At 41.9% G+C, this 27,823-nt stretch overlaps 1 protein-coding gene across 15 annotated transcripts in view; it reads left to right on the forward strand.

Annotated features, from left to right (window-relative positions):
• Window positions 1-24,798, forward strand: part of CREM (cAMP responsive element modulator) — an 85,821-nt gene extending 61,023 nt beyond the window's left edge. For 3 of the 15 annotated variants that reach the window (XM_074984989.1, XM_074984991.1, XM_074984996.1), the window contains 2 exons: window positions 19,434-19,590; window positions 22,899-23,452. In XM_074984989.1, coding sequence (XP_074841090.1) covers window positions 19,434-19,590; window positions 22,899-23,043 — 302 coding nt within the window. In that variant the 3' untranslated portion in view covers window positions 23,044-23,452. The other 12 variants (XM_074984990.1, XM_074984993.1, XM_074984998.1 and 9 more) reach the window with 11 other exon arrangements.
• Window positions 24,799-27,823: the final 3,025 nt, after the last annotated feature.

Genomic DNA, 27,823 nt, shown 5'->3' on the forward strand with positions numbered 1-27,823 from the left:
TCTAGGGTCTCAGGATCCTGAGTAGCTTTTGTTAAGGCCATTCCCCATTCTGGAACTCTGAGTGCAGAAGGTGGGGAGGCCCACGTGAGACTTTAAAACACTTTACTACTAAAGCCGTATTTCTCAAAGTGAGCCACAGGCCAACTTTGGGACAGCTGCTCATGGGCCGGTGTCACCCACATTGTTTTGTTTACTTGAAGGGTCCATACTCACAGGGCCTTGCAGCTCCCTTTGGCTTCACGTCACCATTTCCAGCCAAGGGGAGCTATGTGAAGCATTGTGGCCTGGGCCACTTCTTCCTTTGGCTGGACATGATGAACTAGAGCCATTGGAGCCGTGAGGTGCCATGGTTTTTGACCCTGCAGGTAAACAAAATTGTGTGGGCCCATAAGCAGCTTTACCAAAAGGGGCCCTGAGATCCTCAGACTCTTGTAACTGCCCTCCCTCTGGAGAGAGCTTGAAAACTGTAATTTCCCTTAGTAGTTTGGCTTTGCAATCTTAGGCATATATACACAGAAACTCCTACCTCGTAGCACACTGGAATCAGATTGTGATCTGAAAAGGGTGATTTTTTATTAACAACACTCTTCCCCACCCACACACACACTGGCCGTTTCTACACAGGCCACTTCCTTCCAAAGTGGCGTGCTAATACACGGAGTGAAAGATGCTAATAAGGCACGGATGCAAATTTCCCATGCCTCATTAGCATAACATCATGTGATTTGGAGTCTGGAAGACCGTTCTTCCAGACTCCAAAACGCCATTTAGAAGCACGGCCTGGAGGCGGGGGGGCCTCCAGAAGGAAGTCCTCCTTCCTGCGGCCCCTTCTTCCCAAAAATTTTTGGGAAGAAGGGGCCTCTGGAAGAAGGACTTCCTTCCGGAAGCTCACAGCCCTCCAGGCTGTGCTTCTACATGGCATTTTGCAGTCCAGAAGAACAGTCTTCTAGACTCCAAATCACGTGACATTATGCTAATGAGGCACGGGGAATTTGCATTTGTGCCTCATTAGCATCTTTTGCTCCATGTATTAGTGTTAGCCAGTGGCCGGGTAATGTGCGGTGAGGTGCCAACTATGCCCCTGTTACCATCTGAGTCTTTAACTGCTAGAGCGCAGGGCTCCTTCGCAGCGGGCAGCCTGGGCCAGGCTGACAGATGCCCCAGGGTCCTAAACACCCGAGTCTTTTACTGCTAGAGCAGGGAGCTCCTTCACAGCGGGCAGCCAAAATTGGCTGACGGGTGCCCCAATGGTAGCGCTAAGAGCCTTTCCACACCCAAGGCTTCAACTGCTAGGACGCACTGTCCCGTCACAGCGGGCAGCCAGGATTGGCTGACGGGCGCCCCAGGAGTCTGCCCTGTGGAGGCAGCACGACTCTACACTAGGCTCTTAGCACTCTCACCTACAGCCAGGCTGTGGTAACCAAACGGTTCAAGTTCTTTTGATTGTGCCGGCTGTGTTGCAGTGACAAAGAGTGACAGCAGTCAGGCTTAGATTTTAACTAAGTTTACAAGTTACAAGTTTATTAAGCTACAGTTATAAGCATGCAGTTACAAAAGGCTATTGTCTACTTCTTATATGCTAGCAGAGTACAGGTGTTAACAGGTTATGTTACAGTCCAATACAACGACATCTTAATACAACGAAATCTATCTATAGAGCTCTAGTTCTTTAACTGTGTACACCAAAAGGAGACCTTAATGTGGGTACATCTTACCCTCCTTGCGTCTCTCGATACCAGAGTAGTCAAGCCAGGATCGGTCACTCAATTCCGCAGAAAGACGAATATGAGGTTGGGCGTCCCCCGTTGCGGACCTCAGGAGGCAATCCCCTGACCCGACCAGCAGGTAGTTGGTGGAAATGCACTCAGAGGTAGAGTGCTGCTGGGCCCATCTTTATACCCCTTGGATCACGTATTCTCTTTCTTATCTATGGTGTCAGATCGTACTGGTCTGTCTTTTGTGACACTAGTTTTTACAAGGGCAATTCTTACTTAATTTGCACTTGTAAGACAGGATATAAAGAATTTGGGAGTACAGGACATTGTTTTACAAGGGCGGAGATTTCTCTTCTGGGATAACTCTGTGGGTGCATCACTCCATTAATGCCAGCCAAGGGCAGTTCTCTGAGGCCTTTCGTTAACGGTTAGCCTGCTAGCCCTCTATCTGTGTTTTTAGTTCCTCAGGGTCACAATGAGCCAGCACATCCGGGCCCCTTTAGGAAGGCATCAAAGACTGTGCTGTTTAATTGCTGTTCAGTGCCCTATGTGCGCTGAGGCACCTTAGAGGGGAGACAAAAGCTGGTCTGTAGTGGGGAGATTTTGTCTGGCTACAATTAGCATGCCACTTCCAAAGGAAGTGGCCTGTGTAGAAACGGCCATTTGGTGAAACATTACTTGGTTGATAGATATTACAGAGGAACTAAAGAAAGAAATTAAAAGACACAGAGAGTTTCCCTGAGATTCAGATTGCAGAGTTACAGTGTATGGTGGTAGTTAAGTGTTCTCAGCACAGAAGAGTCTAACAAAGCCCAGTATAAAGAAAATAACCTGATTGCATCTGACTAAATATTTCCTGTTCTACTCATATGTCTGTAGTTTCAAGACCTAGTCCTTCCTTAGGCATGGATGTTACTGGATTCTCCATTTCTGGCTCCATGGCTTATTTCATGTCCTCCTAGTCCTTCCCCACAACAAGAGGAACAGGAAGGTTGCTGATTCCAATTCAGAAGCACATACTCTATTTCCATTGGATCTCATGGCCTCCTGATAATTCACTTCCTGCTTCCCTAGCATTCCTGGGGACTCTGTAGAACCCCATCTATGGTTATAACCCTCACAGGCAAGGCAATTAAAGTTAGGTCTCCAGAGTTAACTACTGAGAAAGACTTTAGTTAACTGAATGGCTGGAATGTCCAGAAAACAGTATTAGCTCCTCCATTAATCACATCCTTTTCAAGATACAAAAATTCAAGATGGTAACTCTTGCAGCTATTATTCAATTCCTGGATCCAGGTGACTATTTCATGGATCCAGGAAACCTTCTAGACCAGAGGTCAGCAACCTGCGGCTCCAGAGCTGCATGTGTCTCTGTAAGGAGCCACTTGCAGCTCTGAGCACTGCCACACTGACTCCTCTTGTGGCTCTGGAGACTGCTGCTGCTTAAAATAAAAACTAAATTCAGATGCCTACCATTAAACCAAATCAGTTTATTTATATTTTGGTTTGTTTAAGTGGCAGCAGCCTTCAGAGCCACTGAACAGTCAGCTGCAGCAGGGAGCCTTGGAGAAGAAAGCTGCAGCAGGACAGGGAGTCCTGAAAGAGAAAACTGGCAAGGCAGGAAGCTGTCCACTTTGCATGTGGGGGAAGTGCTAAGTCCTCAGGACAGCTGGGGGAGGAGCAGCTAAATCTGCTCCTGCCGGAGCCACATAGGAGAAGGAGGCAGGGAGTGGCAGCAGCCATGGAGGAGCTGCATGCATTGAGGCGAGTTAATCCTGGGCATTAGGGGTACGGAGGTTGGAGCTGAGGCAGGTTAAACCTGGGGATAGGGGGTGGGTTTGAGGCTGAGAGGGGGTTAAGCCTGGGAATGGTGGGTAGTTTGGGGCTGAGAGGATTAAGCCTGGCGATGTGGGGTGTGTTTGTGGGATTGGGGGGTAAAGCTTGGGGATAGGGATCAGATTTGGGGCCTGAGATGGGTTAAGCCTGGAGATGAGGGTAAAAACTTTCTAAATGATACAAATCAATGTGTTTTCACTGTTCTTAAAATAGAGTTGATAAAAAGTATGGTTTGAAGTTATTTATTAAGGGCTGTCTCATATTCAGATACATTGCAGCTCTTGAAGTATTGATTTTGTAACTGAATTTGAAAAAATGGCTCTTCTCGCTATTTTGGTTGCAAACCCCTGTTCTAGACACATGCTTTCATGTTGGAATACATTCTTGTTGCAAAGTATTCTTGTACTTTGAGTCCTCCCTTTTGGACTCTGTAGGAGTGTTTGCTAAAGTTGCAGTGATAGCTGCCCCATAGCTCCACCAATGAGGAAGTTTGTCTTCCTTTATCTCAACAATTGGCATCTAAAAGGACATTGTGTTCCTACATGAAAGTTCAAAGAGTGGTAAAGTGCACTGTGTCTCGCTTTCACATATTCAATATTTCAACGTCCTCCCTTTTACTTCTACAAAGGATGGAATTTAGTGGTATCACTTTGGATGCCACAACATCCGGAACTTACCTACCTGAAGACTGGTTTCTGATTCTGATGCACTTAATTGCATGAATCAGAATGAGCCTACTGGTCACTTCCAGATCATGCCAACAACTCCTCAGGCACATGGCTGCGTGTATATTTGCCACATGCACTTGAATGTGTTTGTCTATGCTGTTTCTAAGCCTGGCTTAGGACAGTTTATGTCTCCAACAGAGACAATGTGACCCATGTGTCAACCATCCCTCTCCTACTATCACAGTAGTTTTGGACATATCCCTTATAGGATGAGAAGCTCATATACAGGACCAGATTAGTAAGGGCAGGTTGTCTACCCAGGAGCCTGCCTAACATAGCACCATTTCTGATTGATGTAAGAGTGTTGTAAGCAACATATGAGAAGCTGATAATTATGGATGGATAGTTGGCTGGCGTTCAGTACTGAGCACCACAGTTTAGAAGAGTTGAAGACAAACTGAAGGAAGTCCAAAGGAGAGATACAAAATAATTGAAGGTTTAGAAAACATGAGCTATGAGGAAAAAATGGAAAAAAAGTGTTTGTTCAGTGTGGAGAAGTCTGAGGGAAGCTGATAACAATTTTCAAGAATACAAAATGTTGTCACAAGAGAAGGCTGAAAAATGTTCTCATTAACCTCTGAAGACAGAACGATCAGTGGCCACTTAAAATATTTAGAAATGAAGTTTGGCTTGATGTGCCCCAGTGACCTTCCAACATTTTATTAACAATACATTATAAGATATATTGGATCAGTACGTTGTGGTCTATCTGGATGATATATTGTTCTTTTGAGATGAACCTGAACTGCAAGATATTCATGTCTGAACTATCTTAGAGAGACTTTGGCTGCATGGTCTCTATGCCAAGCTTGTGGAAAGTGCATTTGTCTAGAGCACAGGTCCACAACCTTTTCAAACTGAAGAGCCAAACTACATCAAAATTCAGAACAAGTGGTCAACAAAGAGCCAGTATAAGAATGCTGATTTGCATAACTGAAAATATACAAATTAATATTATTGATCATTAATAATAGCATAAATAAAATGTATTCACAGACTTCTGCTGCTTAAACTTTGTGCACATTTTTTGAAGTCTGCATCATAACTGGTTGAATTCATCTTAAAGCATGCACAAATTGCTTTTGATGTGATTCAGATGAGAGAAGGCCTGCTCCCACATATAGGTGAAACCAAACATTAAAAGACCAAGTTGACTTTTTGTGTAGTGTTGTGTGTTACCAGAAGTTGTTTCCAAGTTTGCAGAATCAGATTATCTTCATGCTGCAATTTCTTCATGTCAGCCCATTTGTGCAGTTTTGCCAATCTGCATGTTGAGCAGGGCATTCTAAATCAGAATTCAGCTTGATGAATTTTTCCACCCAGATGTCTGGCTCTTTGAAATCTGCTATTTCCATTTCCAAGTTTCTGACTGAGATGCCTGGAATGACTGTCAAATAGAGTTCTTCGTTGCACACTTTATGAGGACAAATCATAAACTTAACTAGAGTATTGTGTTTGTTAAAATCAACAAAATGAGATATGAATGCCATCAGGAACTCAGAAACAAATTCAGCAAACTGCTGCAAATCAAGGCTGCTGCTTGGATTCTCACTCTGATATGAATGATGAAATCAGTCCATCTCTGTATCTTTGATGAAAACAGTCACTTTTGACTCAAATCAAAACCCTGCCTGCTGCAAAGTCAAGACTATTTCCTTGCCCTTGTAGCTTAAGGTTCAACTTATTCAAATAGCTAGTAATGTCAATGAGATAGTAAAACTTGAGCAACCTATCACAGCCTGAAAACTTGTCATATTTAACATCCTTCATATCCCATCATGACTTTATCTTGTTAATGCAGGCAGCAAAACCAGACAAAACTTTGCCAAGAGAAAACCAACAAACATTGCTATGCATTAGTTGATTGGGATATTGGGAATATACTTCCTTGAGCGATGACTGAAACTGCTGGTGATTAAGGGCTCAGACAGGAATCCAACTGACAATAGGAATGTCCAGTCCCAATGCATTTCTGAGTTCGGTTCCACAGGATTGCATACAGAGTGCCTCCTGAGGCACAATGCAATGAAAGTTCAAAAGCAGGCAGGTCAACTATTTTGACAAAAGAGTAAGGAATCCCTTTTATTGTCAGCTGTGCTCGGTGCATCATTTGTACGCACAGACACAAGTTTATCCAACTGTATTTCTTTCTCATGTACAAAGTTCATTTATGAAGTACAAATCACTGATGGCCACATCAGCACCACACTCTACTGGAAACCCACTGACTGCTACACTTACCTACATGCCTCCAGCTTCCACCCAGTACATACTACATGATTCATAGTTTACAGTTGAGCCCTTAGATACAATCGCATCTGCTCTGATCCTACTGACAGAGACCGAAAACTTCAAGATTTCTACCAAGCATTCATAAAACTTAATTACCGACTGGGAGAATTAAAAAACAAAACAAAACAAAACAGATCTACAGGGCTGGACGAATACCCAGAAACGAGCTACTTCAAGATAGGCCCAAGAAGACCAATAGCAGAACACCACTTGTCATTACCTGTAGCCCCCAACTCAGACCCCTGCAATGTATCATTAAAACCTACAACGTATTCTAGATCATGATGCTACACTCTGGAAGGCCCTCGGTGACAGGCCTGCACTCTTATAGACAACCACCTCACCTAAGAAAGATTCTCCCTAGCAATCACAGGCTACACCACAGTAATCCTAATCCCTGAACTTTTCCTTGCAACAAATCCCATTGCCAACTTTGTCCACATATTTACTCTGGAGATACCATCACTGGACCTAACCATGTTAATTATAAGATCAGGGACTCATTCTCATGTTCCTTGACCAATATTATATAAGCCATTATGGCCAGCAGTGCCCCTCTACAATGTACATTGCATAAACCTGGCAAACACTTTGCCAAAGAATGAATGGACACAGAGAAGACATTAAGAATCTCAATACACGTAAGCCGGTCTGTGAGCATTCCAGTGGAGTGGGCCATTCTGTTAAAGACCTAAGAATATGTGTCCTACAACAAAGAGACTTTAAAAACAGATTATATTGGGAGATTTGTGAACTGGACTTCATATTCAAATTTGACACGTTAACACTTGGTATGAACAAAGACAACAACTATTTCACGCATTACAAGGATTGATGTTGATAATGCTCTTAGGCAAGACTCTTAACATCCCCCACCCCTTATTCCCCTCCTGTAGTTCATGTATTTGATTTGTCAGTTTTATTGCAATTTTTTGGACCTCTGTGCTGTATATCTGGGTCTGGATGGGAAATTATATAGATCTGAAGAAGTGGGTCTGTCCCATGAAAGCTCATCATTTAACAAATCATTTTGTTAGTCTTTGAAGTGCTACATGACTGCTGTTTTGTTTTGAAGTCCATCACAGTTTTAAGAATGTTTTTGCCCCTTATTTTATTTTTCATTGATAATATCAGTCATTTCTTCATGCATAGCATTTCCATGAATATATCGTCCTAGGATACACACCTGATTAACATCACATATGTTGGTTGTGTCGTCCAAAGCAAATGAAAAATAAGTAACTGTACTCGGATTTTGCATTTGTTCCTTGTTCATTTGATTGGGCATTTTCACTGCTCTGTCGAATTGTTTTTGCCCATAATGGCATGTCTTGAATTTTCTGTAAGACTTTGTCCTTGTGAAACTTGTCAAATAGTTCATAACCAATTTTTAGTATGCATCTCCTCACATAATTCCTGCTAGTGAAAAGCTTCCCCTATCGATAATGCTCTATGAACCTGCAAAAACTTGTGGGGTTTAAGCTCCCACTTTTTTTTTTGGTCATGCCCACACGCTATTTTGTCCAGTGTTCATTTTTCACGGTAGCCCCTCGCAAGCTTTTTTTTTACATGTCACCCTCTGATTATTTTGCTGCAAGTCAGGGCTGCAGCCTGTGGGCATGTGGGGGAGACAGGCCAGGGGCTGAGGGTGCATGGGGAGTTAGAGCTGGGGGGTCCATGGGTAAGGTACTGCTAGAGATAGGGGAGTTGGAGAGAGCAGAGGGCCTCTGAGCCTGGGTTACCTGCTGCTGTGGAAAGGCTGTTTTCAGAAGAGTTCCTGAGCATGGTCAGTGCATCCTAGGCAGCAGTTCCTGCAGAGGGAGACATTTATACCCGCTCTCAGCATCATGCCCCAGCTGGCTCTTGCTGCAGCTGCACACCGTGGCACACCCTCTTACTTTCACCTTTGTTTATAGGTGAAATAGGGGAAAAAAGACCTTCTCGACATGAGTAATTATGCAGTTCTAAAATTCTTCATTTTTTTTTAAAAGTTGTGTATGTTTTAGGAATGACAAACGAGCCATGTTTGGTTCCATACTGAGCCATAGGTTGCCTATCCCTGCACTAGAGCACTACAAAGTCTGTTCTGTCCTCAAAGATGGACCCACCCAAAGTGCAGACTTTCTGTGACTGGGCAGCTCCCCATACCATAAGCAATGTACAGCATTTTGTGACTTTGTCAAATTTGTATTAATGGTTCACTCTAAATTTTTTTGAAACAAATAACACTCCTCATCAATCTGCTCTGGATAAACATCCAGTTTCCCGGGTCCCCTGAGGCCCAGTGTGCTTTTCAACAGTTAAACCTTATCTTCACCTTTAGCATGGTGAATAGAGCAGGTCTTTTCCAAAAACACAGAACAAAGCAAGTATCGCATTTTTGCATCTGTTATTCTAGAGGAATGGAACTAACCTGTGAGAGCATGGATAAAGAACTTCTGGCAATAAAGACCACCTCTGAATAGTGATGACATTATTTAGAAGGTCTTATTACTGAGTCAGAGGCTGTAGTCACACTTGGCCAAAATTTTGAAAGGGCCATGCTAATGGCCAAATCGGAGAATACTAATGAGGTGCTGAAATAAATATTCAACACCTCATTAGCATGTTGCTGGCCGCAGCACTTCGAAAGTGCTGTGTTTGGATCACGCATGGCTTGTCTCTTCGAAAGGACCCCACAGACTTTGAAATTCCCTTATTCCTATTAGCTGATTTCGAAGTCTGTGGGGTCCTTCTGAAAGCAGCCCCGTGTAGACGAGCATGGCCCTTTCAAAATTTTGGCCAAGTGTGGCCACAGCCCAAGCGTTTACCAACAACCAGATCTTAGAGCACTTACCTTGAGCCAATGGCATCTCCTGTGGGCTGCATTCTTCTCAAACTTCACATTTACCATTATGTACCACCACAGGACCAAAAATGGCCAGGCTGATTCGCTATCACAAAAGGGAAAATATGGAACTGTTGAACAAGGTCTCAGCCAAGAACTGGCCTGCATTCTCAAGCCTAGATGCTCCTTAGGTGTAGCTCTCTACCAGGATCTATTCACACTGATATTCTGCCTCTGCATCAGGGATTCCATCTGATGAACTGGCCATCGTAAACAAAGAACCATATGACACTTGGGGTGAGGGAATCATTTCATGAATGATGCTATTTATATTGTCAAAGGCCTTGCAAGAAAAGTAGCCCTATAGTGATGTCATAATTTTCCTGTGTCATGGCACTTTGGTGCCTTACTAGCCAAAGGCTAGTGTTCCACTTCTAGTGACTCCAAATGCAACTCTCAGTGTTGGCATATCTTGCTTCCTGAGACGTGCACTTACATTAGGATACCCATCACAAACCCTGCAATCTTTCCCAATCTCTGGAAACTAGGGGGTTGCTGCCTTAGGTTCCAGTATTTCCAGGATGAAAACCAACAGATTTGTGACACTTTTGATCACAGTACACCGCTTCACCAAAATGGACAATTCCTTTCCTTAAACTGGTCTATGTCTGTTAAGGAAACAGCTCAACTAGGGATAAAAAACACAGTTTATCTCTCTGGCCCTTTATGTTGAAAAATTCCCTGTTAGTATGAAGTTGTTAAAGATGAGAGTGCAGTAAAATCCAAATTAGTTTTTAGCTTCAGGTTTCCAAGTTGGTTACAAAAAATATTTAGTGGAAGACCAGTAGGGGTCCATTTTAAAAAGAGGTCTCAAAGTCTTGGCCTGTGGGCCATGTCCATCCAGAGCAATTGTGCAATCAAGCACAGGAACCTTAGCGGGTCAAAGAGGTGGGGCTGTCTGTTACCATTCTCCAAGCCCCTCCACCTTCCTCTCATTGTCCCACCCTCTCCCCCACATGCCACCCCAAGGATACAGTTTTGGGGGTCACTGGGAAGAGAACATGGTATGGCAGGGCAGCAATGGTCTGCTCCCTCCCCACTCCCCCGCACTCTCCCCATGCCCCACAGCTCTCCTCTGCCTACTATCCCCAACCAAACAGCAATACAGAGAGAACGAATCAGGTCCTTGAACAGTAGCTGCAACACTTCTCGGTTATCACCAGTGTAAGGTGTCCTGACTTTTTCATATGCAAAATATATGTGTAATGACTCAGACCATTCATTCATGGCTCAAAGCTCTTTTTTGCACTTCCAATTTTATTTGAAACTGCCTGCAACTTCCTTTAACTTGCTTGCCTTGGCTTGGCACAGCACAAAATCACCAGCTTCCAGAGCACGTGAGGGTACACCTACAAAAGGCAAAAACAGACTACAGGTGATATGTAGGTCAGCGTTATCAGTAGGGCCCTACCTGTTCAGTGGGACAAATACTATGGCTCTTGATGGAGCAATTTTGTACAGCTAGTCCCTCTATTTTACTACTGAGTCCTTAGCCGCTGTCAAATCCCGTGACAAATTGTCTGTTACCTTTGAGCTCCATCTATCCTGATGCTTTTGAATCCATCCAGTGTTCCTTGTATCACTCCTAAACTCAGACTGAAAGAACTCATTTCCCCACAGGACCCACGCATGTACTGGGCCATGAGGAATACATCATTCATCAAATTTTAGACTCCAAACTTAAATAAGGTAGGCTCTGGTATCTAAGTTACTGTAAGGGGTAAAGCCCTGAAGAATACTCCTGGGAATCAGCAGAAAATGTTCACCCAGATATGAACCTTCCATGATAGTGATCTTGGGAAGACTAAATGAGAGTTTTCTGAAGGGTGCTCATAGGAAAGGTGATGTCACGACCCATAACTCTCAAAACCCAAGTCTGCATGGTTCCTTGGTGGGGAAATCATCGTGCCTCTCTACCTGATGGCTTATTTGTATCACTAGAACTGTGACTCCTTGGAGCCCCACTTAGACAGAAGGCTTCACTCCTGGGCTCCAATTGGCAGAACACTAGACCACTTGATTGGTCCGTTGAGCCTGTGTAAGTTAGAAGGAGGAACAGGAATTTGTTTGTACACTTGAACTCCTCTCTGCTTTGGATTGGTCATCCAACACCGCCTGCTCCACACGCTCACCTCCTGATTTCCTGACTTTGTCTGATTCTTGGTGTCTGCATATGGTTCTTGATCTCAGTCTTGACTTCCTAGTTCTGCAGCCCAGCTGGTGTGAAGAATTGCCACCCCTTTCTTACACAAACCACTAGGCCTGACCATCTGCATCCCAGTCAGTGTCAATATTTCTCTACTTTCACAACTATTAATGTATTATCATATTGTGGCCGAGACGGATCAGTAAATGTCATAACTATAATTTTCCCAGTATGCAGCAAAAATAATTACAAGCTTGCACAAGATGAGGCAGGTTGAGAATTGAACCTAGGTTTCTAATGTAATACAGCCAAATTTCAGTCTGAAACTTCCTTTCAGAAGCAGTAAGTGCTTCTGTAACTCACACAAATAGTGAGGCTTTTTGTCTTCCTCTAATGGGTAGATCATATGTTGGGGGTTTATAACTCTCTTGCTACCTCCATACTTGGGCTCTGAATCTTTAGCTCAGGCTTTTATATCCAGAGATTCCAGGGTCCCATGCAGACAACCCATACTGGGTTTTGTTACATTTGACTACATGGTCTGTAACTCTAGAACACAATTCGCTTCCAGAGCCAAGAATAGAAACTAGGATTCCTGATGCTGAGCATTGCACTGCTGTCTCACAAATACTTGTGTAACCCACTGGTAATGTATGTTGTATCTCCCTGTATGGATTAGCCCACATAAAGGATAAAGGTATGCTTTCATTATTTTAGTTGTTTTTGTAGACGAAGTAGAAGAGGTCTGTGCTGGGAATCTGAAGACTGAGGGATCACATTCTGCTAATGACCCATGTAGGGGTGGAAAAATGTACATCTTTGTCCCAAAGTTAGCATAACAACTTCGGATTTAGTAAGTGGTAGACTCGTTTACCTTGGATGTGAAACTGGATGCTGTGTTCATATTTGTTTTACTGGTACATTTTTTGTATTTATATGCTCACTAATGGGAGGCAGTCCCTACTAGAACAGGACATGGGATTTTATTGAGGGGGTATTACAGTGGTGTGAGCAGTTGTGGGATATTTTGCCTGTGTAGCCAGAGTTTCAGATGTTGTCTGTACAAAGTCCAAGAAAGATAGAACTTGATCTAATAAATCTAATTTTCCAAAAGTGGACTCATTCTCAAAGCTATAACATTTGTACTTCGAATTATTGGATGCCTCAGGGCATTGCTAAGGCGCTACAGAGCCTTTCACCTATTGGTTACAAGATTCAATCTTTTTCAGTTCAGCAAGGATTGTTCCCATCTAATGGACGTTTTATAGTCCCATCTAGATGAGATTGGTGAGTCCCGGTTTGAGAGCCCATGTCACAAACTCATCATTATGTTTTGCACTACACTGTAAGCTCTTTGGGGCATAGAGGCCATATCTTACATTTTTGTACAATACCGAGCACAATAGGACTATGGTCTCAATTGGGTCTTCCGGGAAAAGAGAAACAAAATCTCCTTACTTACAATGAATTTGTAGAAGTGTAATTAGGTTGGGAGTGGTGAGAAAGAGTTGAAAAATTAGAACACAGATGAAAAATATGATTTACACTTCTTTTGAAAATATCTTTAGACTTGGTTTAATTTAATGATTTTTAGGGCTCTGACTCGTAATTTCTAGAGTTGATAATACTAAGATTATGAAATAATTTCCATCAGCCTTTCCTGTCAATGTGTCTTTGAGTCTGATTTACAAGTAGACCTTTGAGTATGTTTTGTAATTTAGGGACATGTGTAAATTAGAAAAAACACAAAGCTAGGCTACAGAAACATGAGAAGATGGTTTAGTATCAAAAGCAGGGTTTTCTTTGGGCTGCAGTTTTAGTGAGCTGTTCCAGGATAAAGCATTAATGATAGTGCTAGGCCAGTGAGGTCATTGTGATGTCAGTGTTGCTGCTTGTAATCTTGCACATGCTTGCTAGTTTGGAACATTTCATGTTGGACTGTGATAGAGCAACAAGAGAATCCTGTATGCAAAAGCTGATCATGGCTGTAACAGGAGATGAAACAGGTAAGAATTTCTTGTCAGGGTAAGAATCTCTTTAAAATGTGAGTCTCCATAGTATTTGGAAATCCAGAAAATATTTCATTGTTAGACGTATGTGGAATCTGGCTTTAGAACTTGCGGAAGTACTTAATTAATTGTATAATGCTAATTGACACAAATTGGTGCCAATTATTTTTATTCCCCATTAGTTGACAGAGCATTTCAGTGTACATTTGTCATTTTTATAAACACTCTTTAGTGTATCTTTCTTGTTGCAATTGCAGCAGTTTCTTTTCTTTATAAAATATGTGCAGCTGCTCTTTTTTTCATTTATCAGATTATTTTAGCCTGTGAAAGCTGAAGTGCTACTACAAGTGAAAGATGTGCACTGTTCCAGTTATACAAATAAGCCTTTTCTAGTCATTGCTGAAGAAAATAGCACAAATGCATGTGAAAGAGCTGTAGTGTTTTGCGAGTTGCAGTGCCTGCCTGTTTCTTTCCTCCTCTGTTTAAAATGGTGCGTTCCTCAGCTAATTGAGTTCAAAAGGCTGACGTCATTAGATTTCCTGGAATCGTGTTGCAGTAGGGAACTGGAAAAGTTAGACTCCAAACAAGATACACATTGACGTCAGCTCCGAGTCATGCTGTGATTTAGTCAGTTCCTTTCTGCTTCATCAAATGCTGCTGGCAGAGTTATATTGTTAACTAGTTTGCAGCCTATGTCCACAGACTTCTGTTAGCTGAGTAAAGCTGCTCTATATACTTTAAGTGTAAGTATCTACTCAGGTCTATGCTTTAGGTTCTTGTGCTTAAACAAACAGCTCTTCAGGAGTTAACTAGAAAGATTATGTAATAAAGCTAAAAACCCTTTTAAGAAGGCAGTCACTACATTTGCCTTACAGAAGGGAAGAGATATATAGCAGCATGTCATATTCTTTTTTCCTGAATAGCCTTTATCAGAATTTAACTCTGCATACTCTTTAGTACTCAGCAAGAGAAAAATAGTTAAAAAGCCTGTATTTAAAGGGATTTTTATTAGTATATTGATTTTATTAAGTTCTCCAGATAAGGTTGTTTTGCAGGGATAATTTGCACAGTAGCAGTAAAATTAAATGTTGCTTTGCTGGGGTTTCTTAATAATTTAGTCATTTTGTAAATAAATTATGTATCTGAACTCTGATACAGTCCAAGGCTTTCAGTGACTGCTTTGTACCCATTTGCTTAACTCTTTTGCTTCACCTTAAGGAAAAAGTAACTAGCCAGTGGGATGTGGGATCAGCCATTTGGACTCTTCTGGTTCCCACTCATTGGCTGTTACCTATGTGCACCATTGACCTTAATCTTTGATTTGAATTTGGTCTATAACTGTGAAAAAAATTTCCACTAACAATCTTCATAAAGTTTCATTATGGAGTCATAATGAATATTATTGTATTTCCTAAAGATAAGTGAATTGAGCACATACTCTTATTGTGACTCCCATTTTTGTGCAATTTTATTTGGAAGAAAAATATCACTTCCCTCTCTAATAAATCCTGCAGTCTGATCCACATGGTAAGCTAAAGTCTTAAACTTGAATGCCATAAATACAATGGGGTTTTACATGTTTGTGGGGGTCCATCTGCATTGATACCATTATATTATTTCTTTTCCCCTGTAGGTCCTTGAAGTACAGTCTCACTGACTCCTAATTCATATGATGCTTTAACTTTCTCTTTGATAGTGATCTCAGACCTACCCTTGAAGTCACCAGCCCAATACATGGTAGAGCATATAGGGCAGGAGCTGGTGAACCTGTATTTTGGGGGACCAGAAAGTCAAATCAGATTAGTTTAAAGTGAATAATAAACTGAATTACCCTCTTTATGTTGAGGTTTTCCTCTTCCATTCTTCCATTGTTTAACTGATTATTACTTTCTCCTCAGGCTATGTCTACACTAGACATAGAAGTCAACCACCAGTACACAATTTTAGTTATGTCATTTGCATAGCTGAAATGGTCTTACTGGCAGTCAACTTTGATGTCTGTCTGCATGGAAGAAGGTCCATGGGAGCGTTTCTCCTTATTCCTCGCCGTTCACGAGGATTTCCGGGGTTGACTTTGGCCCTCGAAATCACTGTTTCGCACGTGCATGAATTGAAACCCTTGAAGATCAACCCTGAGCAGGCTGATCTTCCACAGTAGTGTGGCTCTGTAACCACAGGTATTGCAAGTATTTGTAAGGGATTGATCAATATGGTGGCATCTGAGCGCATTTCACATAGTTTAGAATAGTACCATCCTCAACAGATCTAAACCTCTGTTTCCCCTTTCCCCATATCAAAGCTTTTCATAATTCTGTCCCTATTTAAACTTTAAGTTTTGTCTTGTTTCCCCTCTTACCCATTTCACCCAGTGATTCTAGTCTTAGTACACAATTTCCTTTCTCTCTTCATGGCTCTGCATTTTTAGACCACTTTGCGGTTAGGCAGTACTGCTCATACCAGCTTTCCAAGTGTAATCCTGTCTTCATTCAAGCTCCTCTTAAAAACCCAGTTTTTTGTGTGTCTCACAAAAAGCAGGTTTTTCATCTATGTTTAAAATATCACCACCACAACTGCTGAACCAAATAAAGTAGTGGTCACCTACCATTAGATCGATCCTGGAGCTTCTGCCATGTGACCTAACTGGTTTGCCTGGGAGGCTATCAAGTAGCAGCACTTCAGCTGCCCATCTCCACACAGCAAGTCTGCTCTCCCCTCTGCCTTGGAGCTGTGCTCCTGGAGCCTCCTGCTTGCTATACAGGGTGGGAAAGGCAGAGGAAGGGGCTGCTAACATCAAGGAGTCCCCTCCCCCCACCCCTGAACCTCATTTCCACAGAGCAGGACAGGGCATGACAGGACACAGGGTGGAAGGAGTTTGCTGGCTGCTTTCAGGAGTGGTGCAGGGTCAGGATGGGGGTGAGTTTTGCCTAGTCCTGCTGCACCACTGCCTGGAAGCTGCTTGAGGTAAGCAAGGCCCAGCCAGATCTCACATCCTGAACACCCCCTCCTATACGCAAGGCCCCCAGCCCAACTCTGAGCCCTCCTACAGTTAAATTTCCAAAGTCTGCACCCAACCCCCTTGCCCCAGGCTCAGCCCAGAGCTCCTCCTGCACTCTGACCCCCCATGGTCAGAGACCAATGCCTGCACTGCAGCACCCTGCCCCAGCCTGGTGAAACTGAGGGAGGATGAAGTGAGCTGGGCTGGTTCTTGGAAACAAGGTGGCACAGGGATGGGGTCTCAAAGAAGGGGTGGGGAAGGAGATGGGGCAAGGGTGTTTAGGTTTGAGGTAGATGACGGATTGCACTTAAATTCAAAAAGTGATCTTGTGGTTAAAAATGTTGGTGACCATTGTAATAAAGCAGCCTGATCTTCTGGGTCTGCCTTTTAGACTGTGATATCTTTGGGGAAAGGAAATAACTTTGTTATTGTGTACTAGAGAACATCTAAGGCTTTTTCTCCTAAACAAATAATAATTAATAATAGAAAAATAGGTGGCTATACTTGATGTGTACATCTGCTTACATCACTTTTTGCTGCTTGTCTTCAAGGAAAATGACAATTTCTCTTCTGGTTATTTCCAATTTTTGAGACTTTATATAAAATGATTTGTAGATAGAAATAATCACAGCTCGAATGTAATTTCATTTGGTATATTGTGAAGTACTTTGAAGAGATTTACTCTACTGCACAATTACATTATTTTGTTTTACTGTGGTGTGAACTGAAAATGTTGAGGCTTTGTCTGAGTTTTGGTCTAGTGATTCAGTTGCGACCTTTGCTAGATTAGAAACAATTGTTTTCCTCTAACGTAATGCTTTTAGAACTCACTCTCTTAGCTAGAGAAAGATAGTATGCTGACCAGGTCAAGGCATTATTATCATTATTTATTTGACTTAAAGGAGCATCCTCTAGAGACGCTATCTGAGATAAGGGCTCAATTGGGTTAGAGCCACATACACACACATGCGTGTGTATTGTGTTCACTAGAGTCATCTTGAGTTAGCTGACATGAGGTAAAAACCTGCTGGAAAAAAAAAGCAGTCTGTTGTTTTCACAGGAGTTAACCAGTGATCTTAAGCATTATGGGGAACAAAACCAATTAAAATTATGGTACCAACTTTCTAGTCTTCGCAGAGATTTAAATTCATGCTAGCTAACTCAAGTTAAGGTGACACTTTTTTCCTAATGAAAATGCACCCAGTGAAAGACAGTTTCTGGCCTGAACAGCTGGCAGCCTAAATAAACATGACAGATTTAGTGTTGGACCAAGGAAGTATTATTATTCCATTTTACAAATTGTAAACTAAAACAAAAATTAGTGTGCTTAAATATGAAAGTGCTCAGCAACCTTTATCATCTAGTGGGACACTTCAGCACTCATTAAAATTTCACGGTGCACCCAATACATATAAAACCCAATCCCCTTCCCCTCAGCCAGGTTCCCCCAGCCACCCACTCTAACCCAAGCCCCCTCCCCTCTTCCAGAACCAGGCACCGCCCAGCTCCCCCTTATAACCCAAACTCCCACCTCTCCCCCCAGAGCCAGGCACCCACAGGCCCCCTGCCCCACTCTAACTTGATGCTGGTAATTTGCCAGAGCTGCTAGTGCCGCCACTGCTCACCACTGCTGCTGCCACATTCTTCTCCCACCAAGCAGTGAGGTGCTTGTGCAGAGTAGTGGACAGCACTCCTGGTGTGTGGCTCTGAGGCACACTAAGTGCTGCTTCACGGCACACCGTTGTACCACAGAAATATGAATCAGGAGCTAAGTGAACTTGTCGTTGGTTACACAGGGAGACCGATATTGGGCCAAATCTCTCGAATGCCAGTCTGCCCCATGCCTTATGTACAAGGCCATCCTCTCTTGCTTGAATGTGACCTGCATCCAGTGAATTTTTGATATGGTCTTCCCAGGAGTCTATTATTTTAAATCTATTTTTCTCCCATTTCACAATTTCTGAGTACTGCTTTAGAAGATCCACTGGTGTGAAAGGATGTGGAAGAAGCCTATAAGAAGGGTAACTATTCCTTAGTTCTTTTTATATTTTCTTCCATATTATTGACTTCTCCATCTTCCCAACCTCTCCTTCCCTCCCTCTCTACCTTTTCTCTCTTTCTCTCATAAAGGAAAAAAAGTGGATTGTGGAGGGAGACCTTTTATTTTTAACACATTTCTGAATTTTACTGAGTGTTCCGTTATTTTCCTATTAGAATTATTTTTAAAAGAACTGGAGTACAAATTTTAATGAGATGATCTGACAACACCTGAAATTTGATTGATCTTTAGTATTCATCTGCTGTGATGAGGGAAAGTTATATGCTTTGGTCAACTGTGATATAGAAAACATTTAAAAACTAATAGGCAAGAACTTGCTCTTATTTTTATGTATAAGGCACTCAACATTTAAATGTGTATTAATTTTAAATGTTAGACATGCCATTTACATTGTTACCCAACTTTAATGATATTTTAAAGATTGTCTTTGTCATAAAATTACCAAAAGGACATCTTAGAAATGAGTGAAGAATTACAGGAACTAAGGAAACTGAGTGAGAACATTAAAAAGAGACTGGTTCCAAGTTAAAAACATAGAAAAGCAGCTTTTTAAATGTGTTGTGTAACTAATGTGTTAAGTAATAGACAGGGGAATGTGTTAATTGTATTTTGGTAGCTTTTATGTCATCACATCACAACCCTACAAAATGTTTGGTGTAATAGTGATCCTGTATAACATGAAGTTTTACATTTAAAAGAAGTCTTATTTCAGTTAGATTTTGACAGATAAGTCTATACAAAGAAAAAATGTTCTTCTTTAATACAGCTGCCACTGGAGACATGCCAGCTTACCAGATTCGAACTCCCACTACAGCCTTGCCTCAAGGAGTGGTAATGGCAGCCTCTCCAGGAACTTTGCACAGCCCTCAGCAGCTAGCAGAAGAAGCAACACGCAAAAGGGAGCTGAGACTTATGAAAAATAGGTAAGAGAATGTAACTATAATATAATTATTAGTCACTGCTGCAAATGTCAGCTAAGATTAATCTCCTCCAAGAGAAAGTATTACAATAAATTCTTACTCTTAAGGTCACGCGGCCCTTGATGTAATGGAGGGAGAGCAGAACATTCTTAGCAGTTAAACTACGTCATTGCCAAGTGTGTACGTAGCACTGGGGGTAGCCATGTTAGTCTGTATCTTCACAAAACAAAAAAGCAGTCTTGTAGCACTTTAAAGACTGATGTATAATGGTCAATAATTTCCTAAATCATAAGTAGCTTTTCTTCCACTGAGTCATGAGGAACACCCTTTCCTACAAAACTCTGTTACTAAATCCATTTGAAAATAATATTGTTTCTGGTCTTCATGATTGTGAAAAAATCATGTTTTCAAGGTTATAAATCAGAAACCAATGCAATGTTTTCTCTTGAGTTTACAGAGGGCCTTCAACAATAATTCTCAAAGTCATGAGTTGCCTTACTCATCCCCATGGACTGTTAACACTGAAATATAATTATGTCAATTTAAATATCAATCTTAACATTTTCACTGCTAGTCATATTTTCTGGAGTTATCCAGCTAGTGTATTTATCACGTACTTACCCTCAGGTACAATTCTCCAGTGGCCAAAAAATCCCAGTCACCCTCCACCCTTTTGCTGCTGTTAAATATAACTAAATACAAGATTTCAACATTACATTTACAGTTCTGTTCTTTAGTATACATAAACACATTCTGCTCTGATCATCTTTCAGAGATGTTTTCTCAGTTTTTATAGTGCTGTCATTAATTCCCATGTCTGGGAAGAATGGCTATGTCTCTGTCCTTTCAAACAGTCTGGAGATCTCCATGGCTAGAACCATTCAGCTTTTGGACCAGCACCATGGTCTCCTAATTTGCTAGTGGGAAAAAAAAAAATCTGTGGCCTGTATCCAGAGCAGTCCAGGTATTAGAACCCAGCCTTCCAACAGATATATTTCACAGTCCTGTGCTTCTCCAGTACACGTTCATTGGCACAGCTCTTGGAGAATGTTACCTTTCAAGGCAGAAGGATCACCCGCAGCGAACGCTTCCTATTCAACTTCAGAAAAAGCTGATGAGTGTTTCTAAATAACTGCAGCTCCCTATTTGTTTATGTTTCTGGTCCCTTCCAAGGTGTGTCTAGACTATGCAGCTTTTATCAGCAAAGCTGTGTCAACACTGTCCTGTCACTAAAAGTCAGCTTGTATGAACACTGTTTTTGGGCAGTTTTGCCCCCAAAATACTTCCACTCCCCATGAGAGGGTTTCACTTTGTTCGCAGGAGAGCACTCCTGAGAAAGCAGCGTTTACATTTTCACTTGTCGTGGCAAATCATTGTCATTCACATTTTTTAAAGTACCTGTGAACAACAAAAATATTTTGATCAAGTTTAAGTGGAGACATTGACTGACCAAGTTGTCCTGTACTGCACTCTGCACTTATGCAGAGACAGAGTATTTTAACTAAAATCTGTGTCTCCCCTCCACTGCTTCTCGTTCTTTCTTTTTGACAAACAAGGTCAGATAATGCAGTGTAAATAGGGCTGCCGATTTAGGTTGGATGTATTCCTGAAGACTTCCTCAGATGACATAATCTTCAATTAAAGAGTAATCTTTAATTTCTGGAGGCTTCAGGACAATTATGAAAGCTTGGCAATGATAAATAAAAAGCATGTGGCTCACCATTGCTGTTTGCTTGGTCCTTTTGGAAAGAAGCATAAAATTATTGCTGTCTGAAATTTAGATATCTGCATTATACTCAAAACCTTTTTTCCAAATATACATCAAAATATAAATCCTGTAGGATGAAAATATTTGAGTGATTAAAAGCAGTTGTTTTCTTTGTGATGTAAATTTCATTCACTCATTTGTGGTTGATACTCAAAAATATGAATTACATTCAGATTTGGTGGGTGTGCAGCAAAGAATCTATGCAATGTGAACTGTACAAGGAAGTTCTGTTGTACTCTGAAAGGATTGTTACATATTGTGTTACATAGCATTCTGCCAGGGAGATGTTTTTGCAGAATATAACTGCCATTAAATAACGTTGATTTTGGTAGGCTTATGTATGACAGTTGATGTACTGGTCACACTGGAACTTTAAAAAAAATGGACGTACTTTGGTGTGCAAAATAAGCAAAACTATCTTCCTTCACGCATTATTTTGACTGTTTTGTAGTGGTGTTGTTTTCTCATCTATGTATGTGCACATCTGTTGCTAACCTCATTGGAACTTAGATGCATGCACTGAGCAGGAAGAAATTGACCACCAGGTGTACCTCTTAGTTAAGAAATAGCTGCATGCTTTCTCATTGCATTCATGATATTGTGTTGCTCTCTTGCCTGTCTTTGTTTCAAGTCACTCCTGCAGATTGTTGTGTTTTCATACTGTTTCCTATTCTTTTTCTCTTTAGTTTCTGAGTTAGTTTCACATGCTCTTATTCAGATTGTCCAGAAAAGCATTTTTCATAATATGTTATGACAGTTTGCAATATCATCCCAGTAAATATTAAGGAGTGGAATTCTCAGAAACTTAAGTGAGTTGCCATTCAACTTCACGAGGGATTTAAGTGCTTTTGAAAATCTTCCCAAACTACTTAACTCTTACCTAATACAATTTTGAATAGAATTGTGAAATGGGTGATTCTTTACATGTAAAGAAGAATCAGGATTGTATGGGTATAAGGGAACATTTTTAAAGAAAAGAATTCTCATTTTGAACTATAACTAACCCTAACCCATTGTTTTGCAAAAGCAAAGTCAAGGTTACATTGTCTGTTTAGACTGATTCTGAGCATTTAATCTGGAGAGTGCTGCTACATTAAGTGTTCTGAAAGTAATTCTGTAACATTTTTGGAGTTAAATTTTTGATTGCAGAATATGAAGCCCTAAGTTCCTCCAGAAGCACATCAAAATGAGATGTGATGGGAACAAAAATACTGTTTGCAGAAACGAAAGCAGTAATTTAATCATAACAGTGCAGTTAAAGGCAGTTCACTAGCATCTGATTATTGTCGCACTGTGTCAGTTCATGTGAGTAAAAATTCATTCCTCATACTGTAGAAGCTGAGCGGACTATATTAACAAGCTGTTCCTGTTGTCTTAATTAGCTGCTTAATTGTGCCATTGTCTGTAATTATTGCTTAGCTTTCTTTTTGTCTGATTTGTGATCAGCTTCTTGTGTCATTATAGGGATTTCAGGGATTTCATTTATCCAGTCTTTGCCTTATTGTGGCTGTTCTGGTAGTTATTTACCTTGTGTTGGTTCTAGGGAAGCTGCTCGAGAATGTCGCAGAAAGAAGAAGGAGTATGTCAAATGTCTTGAAAATCGTGTGGCTGTGCTTGAAAATCAAAACAAGACACTGATTGAGGAACTCAAGGCCCTCAAAGATCTTTACTGCCATAAAGCAGAATAACTGTCTTTGACTTAGACCTTGTTTACTCTGAAGTTTAATCAAGTCATGAAATGAAGCAATTCTGCAAATTGCCATGTAAATTCAAGGAAGGGACTCTTATGACCCTTGTGAGCCCAGTTTTGCTTAGTGTTTGCAAACTCATTTGGGAAATTGTTCTAAAATTTGGAATGCTCTCATGATCTCCATAGTATACTGAGCTATCTCCAATCTGCATTTCATAATAGCTGCAAATGGCCTTTTTGTTTGCACTCTTCTGCTTTTTTCAGGGAAGCTGCTAAGGAATGTCGACGACGGAAGAAAGAATATATAAAATGTCTGGAGAGTCGAGTTGCAGTGCTAGAAGTTCAGAACAAGAAACTTATAGAGGAGCTTGAAACCCTAAAAGACATTTGTTCTTCCAAAACAGATTAGTAGAAATATTTATTATGTTGAGAACTGATTACAACATGTCCAGTTGCTTTTGAAGAAAGTACCTAGCCAATAAGGATTGCGACTTTTTCTTAGTGTCATTTATCTTATACTCCAAACCCTAACATTCCTGAAATACTTTTTTGAATTTTGTAGATTTTTAGCTGTAACTTCATGTTTTTGCAAAGGAGACAGATGTTAGTGTGTGTAACATGACTAAAAGTACAACATGTGTAAGAGTTGTTCCATTGCAATATATTTGCATTTGCTACTGTTTGAGTTATTGATAGTGTTCTACACACAAAATATTGCACAGGTGTTTTAAAGCGAATCATCAAAGATAACACATCCAGTAATACAACAAAATAAACTACCCAAAGTATCTCAGGAAATAGTTTATATAAAGTATGTTATGGTTACATGAATGTATTAGACTACTAGACTAAAAATGAATTTCTGGCCTATTTTTCTTAGTTGCTTTGCCAAGAAAATAATATATTTCTGTCACTGAGTGCCATGGTTGAAAAACAGTTTTTAATGGAGCAATGTTGTTTACCGTTTGTAGCAGTGATTGTTCATTTAAACACCTGGCACACATAAGCTGTTTTTAAACTGATGGTGTGATATGAAAAATATCTTGGAGAAATTTTTAGTATAAACTTAATATAACATAAGCAGGCTCCTCAGCATTATAATACAAATATTTTAATGCCTCGAAGATGAAGTTCCAGTGAGATGTCTCCTTGTTACTTATACTTCAAGCATTATACAGAATATCTGATGTATTAGTGGATTATGTATCAGAATTGACTTTGCATCTTGAATACTAACCAATCAATATTCTGAACAGGACCAAGCTGTTAATTATAATGGAGGCTGATAAGCGAAATCTTTTTTTGGTCTTTCTAAGAGATGGCAAAAGGGACTGAAGTGTTTTCTGTTTTGTTTTGTTTTTTTTGTAAGGGAGGCTCTCCAACCAACATTAGCTCTCTGATGATTTATGGTGTTCTACAGTGGCCTTTAAGCGAGAGTTGAATGTTTATAGAAATAAATCTATTCTAAATTGGTTGAAATTTCTGGTAAACTTGACTTTCCATTGTGCGTTGGTTTTAAATAGTGCTTAAATTACCACATCGTTTTATATGTGAAAGTTGTATAAAATGAAGACTGTTGTGAGAGTGATTTTAGGTCAGTGGTCAGTCCAAGTTGTGAGTCTGAGAATTTTGGACTGGTCACCTACATTGCCATACTTATAAGAAGGGAAAAAAAAAATAATTCCCATTGAATTTGTTTTATTGAAAATTGAGGATGAAATCCTGTCCCCATTAAAGTAAATTGCGAAACTCCCATTGACTTCACTGGGATCATGATTTCTTTCAAGCACTGAAAGTTTGGAAACCTGACCTACTCCTGACTCCTGACTCTAATTCTCTGCTTCACTTGGGCCAAGTCACTTAGGATATGTCTTAATGGGAATAAAAGACATGTGTCTCAGGTCAGCTGACTTAGTTTCATGGGGCTTGAGGTGGCAGACTAAAAATTGATAGTCAGGCTCAGGTTGGAGTACAGTCCCTTGGACTCTCCCCACTTGTAGGGTCCTGAGATCTTAGAGCCCAAGAGCAAACAGCTACACTATGATTTTTTCAGACTCACATTCCACACCGTTTGAGCCCAAGTCGGCTGACCTGCATCAGCTGCAGGTTTTTTATGCCTGTGTAGACATACTGTTGGATTAGATTTTCATTGGTATTTTAAATCAATGGGAGTTAGGCATTTAACTTGCTTAGATGCTTTTGAGAATCCAATTAGGAACCTGTCTTCATCTGTAGCTACCAAAATGCTTTTGAAAATCTGGCCCTTGGAGGTCAAAATTTCACCATTCTAACTTCCATTTTCAAAAGTTACTTAGGAGAGTAATCCATTTGTGAGACATCCAGAGAAGGCCTCTGCATGGCCATTCACTTGCGTGACTCACACTGCTGAGTGACTTTTGCAGGCCATCTGCACCAAAGGCTCAATTTCATTCTCCATGAGCAGTTCAAGTACTGCTCTCCACATCCTCATCAGAAACTAGATGGGAAGATATTTGTGCATTTTGAAGACGGTGCTATTACAACCCTTTCCCAGTTTTCTTCCTTTTCTTCTTTATGAGTGATGGGTCCCATTATTTAGCACTTTCTCTGCTCCTCTGCCAAAGGATTCTTAAGTCAAGAATAGCCATCAGGAACTTGGAGGTTCGTCTTTGAGTGATTACTCCTGTGCATTCCAAACTGGATGTGTGCTGGCACGTGCCCAGTTGCTGGAAGTGTTTTTCCCTAGCCAGTAGCCATCGGGTGGAGTGGTGCTCCCTGGAGTGGCACTGATTATGGCGACCAGTATATGCACCATCCATCCCACCCCCCGGGTCAGTTCCTTCTCACTGCACTGTCCGTTGCTGAAGCTCCCTCTCTCTCTTCTCATTCATCTCTGATAGCCTGTGTAGATAGTGTAATTAGTTGTAAATGGTTCTAGATAAGTATAGTAGTTAGTGGTGATTGTTTTTTAATTGCTGGGGTGGGTACCCCATATCTATTGGCACCTTGGTGCTGGGGGATGCTTGCTTCTCCAGGCTTCAAAATCTGTAAGAACTGTGGCAAGCATATGCCAAAGTCTGATGCACATATGGACTGCCTTACCTGTCTTGGGGAAGGACATCAAGGCGACCGCTGTGCTATCTGCCATTCCTTTAAGTACAGGACTGTAACAGATAGGGCTCGAAGACTAGAAGTACTCCTCATGGAGGTGACGTTGCAGCTGGATGTTTCCCACCACAAAGGGCTGAGTACAACATCTTCGGTGTGGCGTGCCACAGCGCACACGCTGGCGTCGGCACAGAAGGAAGCTTAGCACCATGAGGAGGGCACCATGCAGGTGAGAAGGCACAAGACCCAGTCCCAAGTGCCAAAGAAATAGAAGCAGTGGCATTATAGGCCTAGCCTGCTTACCAATGGCACTGAGGCATTGGGAGGAGTCAGTTGCACCAGTGCCCCAGTTCCCAGAGCGTGAGCCCGAGGTGTGCACCACAACTCTAGTGTGAGGCCACGACCTGCATGTGCTGGAGTTTCCTATGGTGCCGGATGCATTCCATGCAGTGCAGGACCTGCTAAGAGCCAGGGTACTGGACGCCTCATTGCCTAGGGATAAGCGTAGTGGCCAAGGACCTGAAGGACTGCTGACAGTGGCCTCCCCTGCTTTATCCCCTGGGGTGGTGATGCTGGGGTTTTTAGCTGTGCTGGCACTAATGCTGCTCCCACCTGTAGTGCTGGAGCATTTTTATCCACCCCAGGCACCTACCATGGACCCAGCCCAGCTGGGGGAGTCATCACAGGCACTGGCCCCCCAGGTGTTGTTACCAACTCCGGTGGTACCACCTTGGTCCTCGGCCTCAGGTTTCTTCGTGTCGGAGTTTGAATCTTATTATTCCAATTTGGGAAGGAGGCAGAGTCACTGATCTGTCCCCTCCCATAGCCATTGAAGTCACCATTCCAGGGATGCCAGGAGCTCCTCCATGGGTCAAGCAGGCACCCAATGGCCATTTTGGACCCTCTGAGTGTACCATGAAGCCCAGGGTCAATTGACAGGTCCGTCAAGAATGCCCTTGGTACCATCATTCCCAGGGACTTCTCCAGTGTCAAAGTCAGTACCATCAGCATTGCTTGACGCTCCACTGCAGGCAGAACACCAGGACCGTCCTGAGACTATGGGAGCATCGTTTCCAGCACTGTCTGGCTCCATCGTCCTGATGCCGACGCAGACACTGGCACCTGCTTTGATGGTATGGCCACCCCTGGCCTCAGTGCCAGGCCCCATGGCACTGTTACATTCCGCACCAGCTGGTCTAGTACCAGGCCAGGCACCTTTAAATCAGGTTTTAACTCAGGCACCGGTGCTCTCAGTGCCTGCGGCACCTCAGCTGGTCCTGGGTGTAGGGTGCCAGGAACCGCAGATTTTACAGAGACCCCAACCACTGCCAGTGGGACTCTCTGCTCTGGCTCCACAGCAGGATGTCATGAGGATCTCCTCCTCTTCCTCACCTGATGAGACAGTGGCATGGTCATCAGCATCCCTGGTGTTGGAGGATGGCAGGGCGTTTCAGCAGCTCCTGTGCAGGGTGGGGTGCAGGCCAAGAAGGTACAGGATGGTATGGATCCTGTCACAGACATTTTTTCCTCCTCGACACCCACAAGAGTGGCTTTACCCCTCATTAAAGTGAAAACAGTGTGGCAGACTCCGGCCTTGGCATTGCCAATGAGTAGGAAAAATTAATGCTGATACTTTGTACCCTCTCAGAGCAATGAACATCTGTTTACATACCCTCCCCCCAATTCCCTGA

Source organism: Carettochelys insculpta, chromosome 2, assembly GCF_033958435.1.
Source record: "Carettochelys insculpta isolate YL-2023 chromosome 2, ASM3395843v1, whole genome shotgun sequence".
Taxonomy (NCBI): Eukaryota; Metazoa; Chordata; order Testudines; family Carettochelyidae; genus Carettochelys; species Carettochelys insculpta.